General features: G+C 50.6%; 1 protein-coding gene across 1 annotated transcript; it reads right to left on the bottom strand.

The window, feature by feature from the left end:
- Nucleotides 1–748: 748 nt before the first annotated feature.
- Nucleotides 749–2,987, bottom strand: pnmt (phenylethanolamine N-methyltransferase; the record flags this gene model as incomplete). The annotated part of the gene is made up of 3 exons (XM_084459829.1): nucleotides 749–1,187; nucleotides 1,644–1,854; nucleotides 2,801–2,987. 3 exons carry the CDS (start codon nucleotides 2,985–2,987, stop codon nucleotides 749–751), a joined length of 837 nt encoding a protein of 278 aa, XP_084315955.1.
- Between the last annotated feature and the right edge of the window lie 10,061 nt (nucleotides 2,988–13,048).

Genomic DNA, 13,048 nt, shown 5'->3' with positions numbered 1-13,048 from the left:
CACCCTCTCCTCCTTCCCCCTCTCACCCTCTCCTCCTTCCCCCACTCACCCTCTCCTCCTTCCCCCACTCACCCTCTCCTCCTTCCCCCTCTCACCCTCTCCACCTTCCCCCACTCACCCTCTCCTCCTTCCCCCACTCGCCCTCTCCTCCTTCCCCCACTCACCCTCTCCTCCTTCCCCCCCTCACCCTCTCCTCCTTCCCCCTCTCACCCTCTCCTCCTTCCCCCACTCACCCTCTCCTCCTTCCCCCCCTCACCCTCTCCTCCTTCCCCCTCTCACCCTCTCCTCCTTCCCCCACTCACCCTCTACTCCTTCCCCCTCTCACCCTCTCCTCCTTCCCCCACTCACCCTCTCCTCCTTCCCCCTCTCACCTCTCCTCCTTCCCCCTCTCACCTCTCCTCCTTCCCCCACTCACCCTCTCCTCCTTCCCCCACTCGCCCTCTCCTCCTTCCCCCACTCACCCTCTTCTCCTTCCCCCTCTTACCCTCTCCTCCTTCCCCCACTCGCCCTCTACTCCTTCCCCCACTCACCCTCTACTCCTTCCCCCACTCACCCTCTCCTCCTTCCTCCTCTCACCCTCTCCTCCTTCCCCCCCTCACCCTCTCCTCCTTCCCCCTCTCACCCTCTCCTCCTTCCCCCACTCACCCTCTCCTCCTTCCCCCCCTCACCCTCTCCTCCTTCCCCCCCTCGTCCTCTCCTCCTTCCCCCTCTCACCCTCTCACCCTCTCCTCCTTCCCCCACTCACCCTCTACTCCTTCCTGGCTTTGGCGAAGAACACCCCGGAGACGTCGTCCACCCCCACCCTCATGTCCTGGGGCAGCGTGTACACCTCCAGCCTGACCAGCGCGAACCCGCTGGCCCTGAGGCTGACGCACACCTGGGCCTCATCCAGGGACACCACGGGGATCCTCACCCCCGGCCCCCCCATGTAGTAGCTCTCCCCGAGGGCCCCGATGAGGAGCAGGTGGCCCCCGGGGCGGAGGAGGCCCCCGATGTGGCCCAGGGCCCGGTTGAAGGAGGCCAAGTCCGGGCTGACGCTCTCCAGGCAGAAGCAAGACACCAGGCAGTCGGCGCCGGCGGCGGGGAGGGGGTCCGGGGAGAGAGGACGGGGACGGTGCACGTCGATGGGGAGGACGTCCGAGACCACGGAGCGTAGGCGGACGGCTTTCTCTGTCCACGCTGTGGGGCTGGGGGGAGGAGAAGATCCAATCACAACGATTAAACGAATAAAACGTGAGACGCATTTCATGACAGTTTTGATGAAATACATGTACAGTTCTACATATAGGGAACGGACGCATGCTGAAAGCCTTTTCACTTGGTTTGTTAGTGCACGACCACGTCTGTGTGATTGTGTGAACAAGTAAATTACTGTATATTTGCTTGCTTGTGTGTGTGTGTGTGTGTGTGTGTTAAGTGTGTGTGTGTGTGTGTGTGTGTGTGTGTGTGTGTGTGTGTGTGTGTGTGTGAGGGTTTGTCCCAGATCCCATACCGGTCCCCCCCCACACACACTCATACACAATCAAGAAATGCAAACGCACCCGTTGTATCCATGTGCACCAAGTAAATTTGCATGTACGGTTGAGTGCATGAGTGTGCGTGTGTGTGTGTGTGTGTTCGTTCGCACACGCCCCCCCACCCACCATCGTCCCTCCAGCTTGCAGACGTGCTGCAGGTAGGGGGTCCAGTCCAGGCCGCCCCCCCCGTCGCTCTGCAGCCAGCGGCGGAGCTCGCGCCTGTTCACCTCCAGGAAGTCGCTGAGCAGCACCCTGCCGAACACCTCGCAGCCGCTCAGCACCTGGTAGATGGTCGGACCCGAGCCCACGTCCAGCAACACCTCGCCACTCACATCGCCTGTGGGGGAGGGGGACGAAAGGGAAGGGAGGAAGGGAGGGAGAGAGAGAAAGAGATAGAAAGAGATAGAAAGGTAGAGAGAGAAAGAGAAGTAGATAGACAGGGGTAGAGGTAGAGAGAGAGAGGGGTAGAGGTAGAGAGAGAGAAAAAGAGAAGTAGAGAGAGAGAGGAGTAGAGGTGGAGAGGGGGGTAGAGAGGTAGAAAGAGAAAGAGAGGTGGAGAGAGGGGGTTAGAGAGGTAGAGAGAGAAAGAGAGGTAGAGAGAGGGGGGTAGAGAGGTAGATAGAGAAAGAGAGGTGGAGAGAGGGGGTTAGAGAGGTAGAGAGAGAAAGAGAGGTAGAGAGAGAGAGGGGTAGAGTTTGCGAGAGAGGGGGGTAGAGAGGTAGAAAGAGAAAGAGAAGTAGAGAGAGAGAGGGGTAGACTTATATAGAGAGAGAGAGAAAGAATAAAAAATAGAGAGAGGGGTAGAGTTAGAGAGAGGGGTAGAAAGGTAGAGAGAAAGAAAGGGGTAGAGAGAGCGGTAGAGTTAGCGAGAGAAGGGGGGGTAGAGAGGTAGAAAGGGAAAGAGAGGTAGAGAAAGGGGTAGACTTATAGAGAGAGAGAGAGAAAGAGGGAGAGAGAGAGAGGTAGAGAAAGGGGTAGACTTATAGAGAGAGAGAGAAAGAGGGAGAGAGAGAGAGAGAGGTAGAGAAAGGGGTAGACTTATAGAGAGAGAGAGAGAGGTAGAGAAAGGGGTAGACTTATAGAGAGAGAGAGAGAGAGGTAGAGAAAGGGGTAGACTTATAGAGAGAGAGAGAGAGAGAGGTAGAGAAAGGGGTAGACTTATAGAGAGAGAGAGAGAGAGAGAGAGAGAGAGAGAGAGAGGGGGGAGTAGAAAAGATAAGTGAATGGAAGAAAAAAGGAATGGAAATACACCCCCCCCCCCACACACACACACACACTCTTACCTTCGGTGAAGGCTCTATGCAGACACCCTAGTTTCCAGGGTACGATGCTGTCTGGTCGCTCAAAGTCTGCCCTCGGCGACGTGTAGTTGTACTGTAGATAGGCGGTAGGATCAAACCCCTGGTAGCACGCTGCCATGGCCGCCACACCATCCTCCCTGCTCTCCTTCTCCTTCCCTGCCTTCTCCATCCTCTCTTCTGAGTTCCTAGTGGGTATGGGGTCTCCTGTATACTCTTCAGGTGTGTGTACCACCTCTTTTGAGCGGTAGGTCTCTCTCCCAGTATTTATACATTTACCTGTGTGTGTGTGTGTGTGTGTGTGTGTGTGTGTGTGTGTTTGAGAGAGAGAGATAGGGAGATTATTCTTTGCCGTCTGTGTCAACAATGTGTATCTCCATGCTTCAAGGCAGACGGCGTATCCCCCCTTCCTTCTCTCTCTCCCTGTCTCTCTTATCAGCAGAGATAGCCATCTTCTGTTTGGACCGTGAGACCACTTGATAGAATTTGTTTCCATGCGCTTCCCCGTATTTCCCCGAGGCTCCGATGCCATCGTAGAGAGGGCTTTCTCCACCGGGAAACCTATTTAAGGCCGGTTGGCCACACACACAAGTGCTTCCAGGCCTCTCACCCACATCTCTTAGACCCCGTTATCGCCCACATCGCAAAATGGACCTCTCTGACAACAGGGTACAACAGGTACATTACTGTCAATTATCAGGCGGCCATTTTGTTTTGGGGCTTCTCTAGTCTAGAGAGAGCAGCAGAGGGGAGGACTGGTGTACTGGTTTATTATTGTAAGAATATTAGGGCTGTGGAAAGGAGACTCTTAGTGAAGAACTGATATCATTCTTTTTATTCCAAATCAATATTAAATGATTGTCTCATGGAAGAAAACATAGTCAAAATAAAACGTAATATGGACTTCTAATGTGGAATTGAACCATGCGAATATCTATCAATGTGATGAATATCAACATCAGGCAACATCCTGCATCCTCAACAATCTCAAGGCTAACAGACTCGCACGACCACGTCCGTCTGAAAAGGTAAATGACCGTCCGTTTGCATTACTTATTTGTAAATGGTAAATGGTCTGCACTTATATAGCGCTTTTCCACCTTAGCGACACTCAAAGCGCTTTACAATGGCCTCTCATTCACCCATTCACACATACATTCACACACCAATGGCGGTAGCTGCCATGCAAGGTGCTAACCTGCTCATTGGGAGCAATTTGGGGTTAGGTGTCTTGCTCAAGGACACTTCGACATGTGGACAGTCGGAGCTGGGATTCGAACCACTGACCCTTCGATCACTGAACGACCCGCTCTACCAACTGAGCTACAGCCGCCCCCTATTTGTGTATACGTGTGTGTGTGTCCGTTCCCACACCGTTCCACCACATGCCCCCCCCCCACACACACACACAAAGCCTCTCTGCCTCTTTCCTGACATTATAAAAGACAACAGCATATGGCATGATGGGGGTGGGAGGTTGAAAAGTGCTTTAATTCAATTAGTCCACTTAGCACCAGCGCCCCAACGAAAGCAGCCAGATCACATCTCTCCATTAACAGGTCTCCGCTCTGCGAGAGGTCACCCTGATCCCATGTAGTGAGCTTACTCTCCAGACCAGTCCTAAGGTCATAGCCACGCTGTGTGGATGTCCAAACTGTGTGGACGTCCACTGTCTTCGTTAGCCCATGTTGTGCAAAGTGAGCGTCCCTCTGTCCTACGGTAGTTTTTTTTGTTAACCCCAAGACAGAAAGGTTTTAGGGGGCGTTAGCGGCATTAATACTGGTAAACCGGACTCTATTCTGGACTGGTACTGTTGCGATGTAGTTGCTGGCATTGATGGCAGGGGGCAAAGTTATTATCCGACTCCAACTTTGTATGATCCGACACATATAAACATAACCTGTGTCCTTCTATTGTTAAACAAACCCAGACATGCCTTAGACATTAGCAGGTATACGTAATAGGCTGTGCTTGGCCTGTGTGTATAGTGTGTATGTCCTAAATCAGCTGCTCAATTGGAACAATAATCTCTACAGAGTGAAAACCAGAGACCTTTAATAACAGTTATTTACGTACCAGGGAGCTGACAGATTAGAACTGAGGCTTAGTAGACAGACCAGAATAATACTCAGGTCACGCCGTAGAACTAGGAACATGTCTGCCAGGATAAGATGGTCATTATTTGTGCACTCTACTGTTAGTCATGTCTCTCTCATTAAGTATTTAGCCCATGTTTACTGCTCTGTTAATGTTCTTAGCCAATACACAAACATTTTCCAGGAGCTTGCTCCATCGTCTCGTTGAGAGGGGTCAGGGAAGAATTTTTACAGCTCACTTTTCTGGCCCCCGGGTGAAACTTTTTTTTTTTTTGCTTCCCTCTGGAATATGTAGGGGTGGGACCTATGCCCCCCCCCCCCACACCCCCCATTGCTCTCTGTAAAGCGCATTGTGTTGCAAATAAAGTTTGATTTGATTTGGTTTGATAAAATGATGAGGATCAAATGCAGGCTAATAAATTTATTAATCCATTCAATCAATGAACCAATGAATCAATGAATCAATGAATCATTCAATCAATCAATCAACAAACCAATCAATCAATGTATAGACAGACAGACAAACAGACAGATCAATAGACAGATGGACAGACAGACAGTCGGCTCAAAACTCTGGAAAATGTGTTAAAACATAAATCAAACAGAACAAAACCATTCTTAACATATCAATCGTACAATAAGCATTGAAATGATACTAAATATGGGCATTAAAATAATTCAATAGGATATTTACAGAGGAATGTGTGTGTGTGTGTGTGTGTGTGTGTACATGTATGTGTGTGTGTGTGTGGGGGCAATAAGCAGGTCATGTCCTCATTCAGGGTCTGGATGGCCTGAGGGTGTTAGCTCCTCCTGAGCGTCTCAAAGTTGGCCTTATGGATGCAGTACGTTCTCTGTTCAATAATCAGGTTTATTATACTTTCTGTGATGCTGATTCTGCTGTAATGTGTTGGTGCCCAAAACATCCATCCATTCAAGGACCCAGTCGTTGTGGTGACTGGCAAAAGTATATAGTAACACATTTTCCATGGTGTTTCAGATGGACAAGAACACTTACTTTCTTACCCTGGGGATGTCATAGAATGAGTAGTCTGTCAAATAAACAACGGACAATGCAACAGCCCTGCACCCCCTGTCACCCCCCCCACTCCCACAAACCTTGTCCCTGTCACCCTTGTCCCTGTCACCCCCCAGATACTCTGCTCTCTCCCTGGGTGTGGCCCTGGCCCCAGACATGCTGCTCTCTCCCTGGGTGTGGCCCTGGCCCCAGACATGCTGCTCTCTCCCTGGGTGTGGCCCTGGCCCCAGACATGCTGCTCTCTCCCTGGGTGTGGCCCTGGCCCCAGACATGCTGCTCTCTCCCTGGGTGTGGCCCTGGCCCCAGACATGCTGCTCTCTCCCTGGGTGTGGCCCTGGCCCTGGACATGCTGCTCCCGCCCTGCGCTGCTCCCTGCCCGTGTTGACTGTTCCCTCACCACCTTTCTGCCGTGTTCCTCGTTGTTTTTGCTTTGCTCCCCGTGTCCTTGTCTCATCCCGCCATGTTCCAGTTCCCTCACTCCTCCCCTCTGGTTCCTCTAGTCCTTCTAATCCCTCTAATCCATCTAATCCCTCTAATCCCTCTAGTCCCTCTAATCCCTCTAGTCCCTCTAGTCCTTCTAATCCCTCTAATCCATCTAATCCCTCTAGTCCCTCTAATCCATCTAGTCCCTCTAGTCCTTCTAATCCCTCTAGTCCCTCTAGTCCTTCTAATCCCTCTAGTCCCTCTAATCCCTCTAATCCCTCTAATCCCTCTAGTCCCTCTAATCCATCTAGTCCCTCTAATCCCTCTAGTCCCTCTAATCCCTCTAATCCCTCTAATCCCTCTAGTCCCTCTAATCCATCTAGTCCCTCTAATCCCTCTAGTCCCTCTAGTCCTTCTAATCCCTCTAATCCCTCTAATCCCTCTAGTCCCTCTAATCCATCTAGTCCCTCTAATCCCTCTAGTCCCTCTAGTCCTTCTAATCCCTCTAATCCCTCTAATCCCTCTAGTCCCTCTAATCCATCTAATCCCCTCTAATTGCTCCAGTCCCCTCTAGGCCTCCGAGTCTAGTCCTAATCCAGTCCCAGTTGCAGCCCCTGTTCCCCAGCCCCACCCAAGTCCTAGTTTCCCTGTTTTAAGGCCCAGTACTAGTCCCTGAGCTCCAGCCCTAGTCCTAGCCCTCCCATTTCCAGTCCCTAGTCCTAGCCCTCCCAGTTCCAGTCCCCACTCCTGTCCCTGCCCTAATTCCTATCCCAGTCTCCGTTTTAACCCTAGTTTCCCACTCCAGCCACCAGCCCTAGTTCCAGTCCCTGTCCCAGTGCTATTCCCAGTTCCCCTGCTCCAACCCTAGTCCCAGTCCCAGTCCCAGTCCTTGTCCCTGTTAGGGATCAGGATGGAGGACCCAAGAGCAGACACGATTGGGGATGAAAGCCCGTAGGCACGTTTATTGCGATCCGGGGAGAGGCAGGCAGTAACGTGATCCGTAGACAGGCGTGGGTCAGGCGGGGACGTGGTAGTCGTACAGGCGATGGTCAGGCAGGAGCGTGGTAGTCGTACAGGCGATGGACAGGCAGGAGCGGGGTTGTCGTACAGGCGTTGGTCAGGCAGGAGCGGGGTAATCGTGCAGGCGTGGGTCAGGCAGGAACTGGGAAGACAGGGAGAACAGGGTAAGGCAAGGTTCAAAAGACAGACGAGGCAGGGAGCTAGAGACGTGTACCCACTAGGTTAGTTAGTCAACGATCTGGCGCCGCATGCTGTGTGGAGTGGCTTCTTAACCTCCTGGGCTGATGGGCTGCAGGTGGTGGCTGGCCAGGATGGGGTGCAATCACCGGAATGACCGGCAGCTGCTCACGCCGACGAGCCCGCAGTTCCCTCTGTGCCCTCTGGGAGGTGCCAGGGGACTCGTTCTCGGAGATAGGGTTAGGGGCAGGCAGAGAGGCAGGGTTAGAGGCATGGGTTGTGACAGTCCCAGTCCTAGTCCCAGTCCCAGTCCTAGTCCCAGCCCTAGTTCCAGTCCCTGTCCTAGTCCCAGTCCCAGCCCTAGTCCCAGTCCCAGTCCTCCAGCAGTCCTCTAGTCCCTCGTTCCTCCCCTGCTCTTGGCCCAGTGCCAGTCCTCCAGCTGTAGCCCTCGTTCCCTGTGCCCTTGTGGGGGTTTGTTCTGGTTACCCTTCACGGTCTGTCTGGGGTGATTGTCCACACCTGTGTCTCGTCATGCTGTTCGTTCTCACCTTGTTCGTTCTCCCAGTGTATTTACTCCCTCATGTTTTCTGTGTCTTTGTCTGTTCCTTGTTCCTTGTTAGTTGTGCTTCCCGTGTTCCTGCATCGCCATTTAACTCCCGGAATCTTCTCTGCCTGCCTCTGTCATCCCTACCTCTCCCAAACCTAACTCCGTCATCCCTACCTCTCCCAAACCTAACTCCAACATTAACCCACATCCTGAAACACTATGGACTGTACTTATATTGCGCTTTTATCCAATGCGCTTTACAAAGAAGGCCTCTCATTCACCCATTCACACATACATTCACACACCAATGGTGGAGCAATTTGGGGTTCAGTGTCTTGCCCAAGGACACTTCGACAGGTAGTCAGGAGTCAGGATTCGAACCACCGACCCTACGATCATTGGACGACCCGCTCTACCTCCTGAGCTATACAGCCGCCCGCACTCGTTGACAACTCTGTAGAGGCAGGGAAACACGTGACACTTTCTCTGCCTCATGAGATCATGAGATTTATTGTGGAAAGCAACATCTAGGATAAAAAGTTAAAAAGTGCATCATCAGTGCCAATATCCAGTCCATACCCCCAGCAAAATACATTATATAGCTTTAGCTTATTTTTCCGTCTCATATTGTTAAAAGAAAATGTGATAGTATGTATCTACATTTCAAGCAGTACAATGATAATGATAACTGAAGAATCCATCAGTAATTACCAGACAAAAATAAGGATTGTGTAAAACATGAGTGGTATTTTAAACTTCTTTGATTAGTTTCTATTTTCACCACAGACATGATAAGTATGTAAATCTAGCGCTTGAAAAGCATTCCATAGTAACGCTGAACAGCTGCAGAAACATAGCGCTGTATCCCATGGCAACTACAACACAATATAAAGACAACTTTCAAACACTGTCCAACCGTAAAATATAGTTATACATTTAGCTGCACATCAGACACACTTTTGATAGTGCTTTATCACAAGAATAACACACACGCACACACACGCACACACACCCACACACACACACACACACACACACACACACACACACACACACACACACACACACACACACACACACACAAATACTTTCCCTACTTCCTCTCACTTCTTACTGTGACTGCCATTGCCACCCATCTATCTTCTGCCCCCTCTCTTCATCCCTTCCTCTCTATCTTCTCTCTTCATCCCTTCCTTTCTCTCTTTTCTCTTCTCTCTTCATCCCTTCCTCTCTATCTTCTCTCTTCTCTCTTCATCCCTTCCGTTCTCTCTTCTCTCTTCTCTCTTCTCTCTTCATCCCTTCCTCTCTCTCTTCTCTCTTCTCTCTTCATCCCTTCCTCTCTCTCTTCTCTCTTCTCTCTTTATCCCTTCCTCTCTCTCTTCTCTCTTCTCTCTTTCTCTCACCCCCTCTGGACTTCTTGGGACCACACCCGTCCCAGGGACCTCGGCATTTTAGCGAAGCCCTCCTTAGCCGACGGCACTGGGGGTACGTCTCTCCTCGCCCCCGCCCCCACCGGGGGTACGTTTCTCCTCGCCCCCGCCCCCACCGGGGGTACGTCTCTCCTCGCCCCCGCCCCCACCGCAACCACAGATCTCCTGGGCATGGTCCTGCAGCGGACCACCTCCTCCGGGGGGGCTTGTGGCGCCCTCACCCCCAGGAGAGGGGCCTTGCTGGGGGGCTGGGGCCCGGCGCTCGGTCCCTTCCTGAGGGGCCCCCCTGGAAGGCAGCGCAGCAGCAGGCACTGAGCCTCCCAGCGCCGGGAGAACGTCTGGCCACGCCAGGGGTCGGTCTCACTCACCCACTGCCTGTACGGGGAAGAGAGACCAGACACAGCCCTTCATTTCTTATGTTGATATGTTTTGTTTGTCCTTCTGTGAACATGTTCAAAGCCATGTCCATCTCACGGTGGATGTTTTTCAGTCAGTTCTGCAATTATTTTAACTTAGATGATAGCTCTCATTTAAAACATTAAAGAATCATTTTGGGGACAAAAGACACAGCAAATAAAACCCAATATGCATTATTATGATTATGATTATTATCACCATTATTATTAATATTATGATTGTTGTTATTATATTGATGCAAAATCATGAATTTGACAGTGACATTGAATGAGTGTAATGTTGAATGGTGAGACCCACCTGTCCTGCGGGCGAGGGGAGAGACTGATGCTCCGCCAGCGGGCGCTGTAGGTCTCTCCTCTCTGCCAGTCTTCCTCCTGGACACTGCAGGCCAGCTCCGTCGCCCCCACGCTTCCCACATTCTCCAACAGCACCGTGACGCTTCTCATCCTCTGTGTGTGTGTGTGTGTGTGTGTGTGTGTGTGTGTGTGTGTGTGTGTGTCTGTGTTTGTGTGTGTGCGTATTTCTCGGTCGTGCCCCTCCGTCTACCGTATTGGTTTGTTGGTAAATTGTCTCGTTGTCCAGATGCTACTCTACCCCGAGGCGGCGTCTGTCTTCTCCTGTCTCTGTGGGTCTGGGAGACGGCCTCTCTCTCTGTCCAAGGAGGCGACTCTGTGGGAAGAGTGGTGTGGCGTTGCTTTGTGACAGCGTTCTGTGTGAGCAGCGCTTATATAGAGTCCTTGTGGCTATTTTTATAAGATATTGTGCCGACATTTGACACCAATCAACTGGCTGGCTTTCACAGTGAAGAGATAATGAGAGAGAGAGAGAGAGAGAGAGAGAGAGAGAGAGAGAAAGAGAGAGAGAGATAGGAAAGTTTTCTCGCAGACAAGGAAAACACACCCACACACATGCATGCACACGCACGCACGCGCACACGCACGCACACACACACACACACACACACACACACACACACACACACACACACACACACACACACACACACACACACACTGTAGGAGAGATACTGTAACAACCAAATCCTGCTAAGCCATCAAAAGCTATTCTTCCATAACTTGCTACCAAACAATCTCTCCTCGGATACCGTCTCCACTACACAAACATGAACAGATGCTGATATATTTATATACAGACTATTGCAAGAACATACACCTACTCCATCACAATATTTGTGCCACAAAATAATTGTGTCAAGTGCTTTTAAGTGTTAAATAACCTTTGTTGCACGTTTTGGTTAACAATAAAAGTCACACTGAGTAAATCATTTAAAAATAAATACCAGAAAAAAAAAGAAAGAAGAAGAAAAGAACACTTAATCTGACTTAATGTTCCTAGTCTATTATTTACACAAACAACACCAGATCACACCACACCATTCTGTATGAGAGGCTGGAATTTGAATGGTTAGAGTGTGACTGGTGCTGCTGTGGAGACAACAGCTCTTTCTCTCTCTCTCTCTCTCTCTCTCTGATAGCACTGGACAGTAGAGATTATTGATGGCCAGCGTGGACGTCTGAGTGACCTAGAGTGATACCCGAACTTAGCTCAACTCAGAGTTCTGCTGAGGGTGGCCATCCTGTGTCAGTACTGTAGGAAGAGGTCAGAGGACTTGACCTACATCATGTTGTAAGTTGATAAGTCTGGTCCACAGGAAACTACACATACAGAGATGTAGTCTATTTGTAGGTTAACATGTGTTGAGATGAATGGGTTCTAATAACTTTTAATAACTTTTTGTGAGTGGCTGTAAGCCAGCGCACCATAGATAGCGTTTGATATACTAGACTTGTGCTTACTGTTATGTTTCTCTGTGTATGTAACTCTCCGTTTTGTTTTCTGCTCCTCCTGTTCTCGGTCCCAGCTCGTCCATCGGGGACCCGCTTTAGGTCGGCTAGCCTTGTGTTATCTGGGTTTATCCCTTACCTTTGTCCAGAGACAGAAGTTGAACCAATTACAGCAAAATAGCTAACGTTACAGGAATCATCAGTGTAACTGCTTTAGCCACCGACCGCTACCATAAATGTTATGGAAGCTGCTGCTAGTTGTTGTGAGCTCATGAGCTAACTGGCTATCCCGCTCTTATTGTGCTGAATTAGCATTGGAAGCATTGGAACTGATGTGTCCAGGCGACAAGACCTATCTTAATTTATCAGACACTTCACAGCTATCAGACAATTCACAGCTATTTCAGTGGCATGACTAGCTTCCGTCCTACCAGTCCTGAACAGAAACAAGCCAGCCACGCACATAAGCCAGGCTGGACCTGGCCTGGTTTTATATTTTATTGAACCTTCATTTATGTAGGGAGTATCAACCCTGCGTACTACACATCTCCACATCAACGTTCTGAAACCACAGACATATTATTACTGACTGTAATATAAAGCCAATGACTGGCTGGAACAAGCAGGGGAGACAGCAGAGACAGGAGACAGAGACAGAGACAGAGACAGGAGACAGAGACAGAGACAGAGACAGGAGACAGAGACAGAGACAGGACACAGAGACAGGACACAGAGACAGGACACAGAGACAGGACACAGAGACAGGACACAGAGACAGGAGACAGAGACAGGAGATCCCTTAAAGCAGTTTGCAGATGCACTAACACACACCCACTGACAGTTTTGCGGATATACTGTACACACACACACACGCACGCACACACACACACACACACACACACACACACACGCGCACACACACACGCACACACACACACGCACACACACGCACACACGCGCACACACACACGCACACACACACACACACACACACGCACACACACGCACACACACACACACACACACACACACACACACACACACACACACACACACACGCTGTCATCATATTAACAAAGCCAGGTAAGAGTCAGGTTTCCCTTGGGACAGATGGGAGATAGACAGAGAGGAGAGAGAGGAGAGAGAGTGGGAGAGAGTGGGAGAGAGTGGGAGAGAGTGGGAGAGGAGGACGATAAGCAGCAGAGAGACATGGGAAATAGGAGAGGGGAAATAGAACACACATGGGTTGAAAGAGAGGGCAGATAAACATGATCTACCC

This window comes from Borostomias antarcticus (assembly GCF_949987555.1).
Source record: "Borostomias antarcticus genome assembly, chromosome: 29".
NCBI lineage: Eukaryota > Metazoa > Chordata > Actinopteri > Stomiiformes > Stomiidae > Borostomias > Borostomias antarcticus.
Note: the sequence above shows the minus strand (reverse complement) of the source record. Positions and strands in the feature narration are given on the sequence as shown.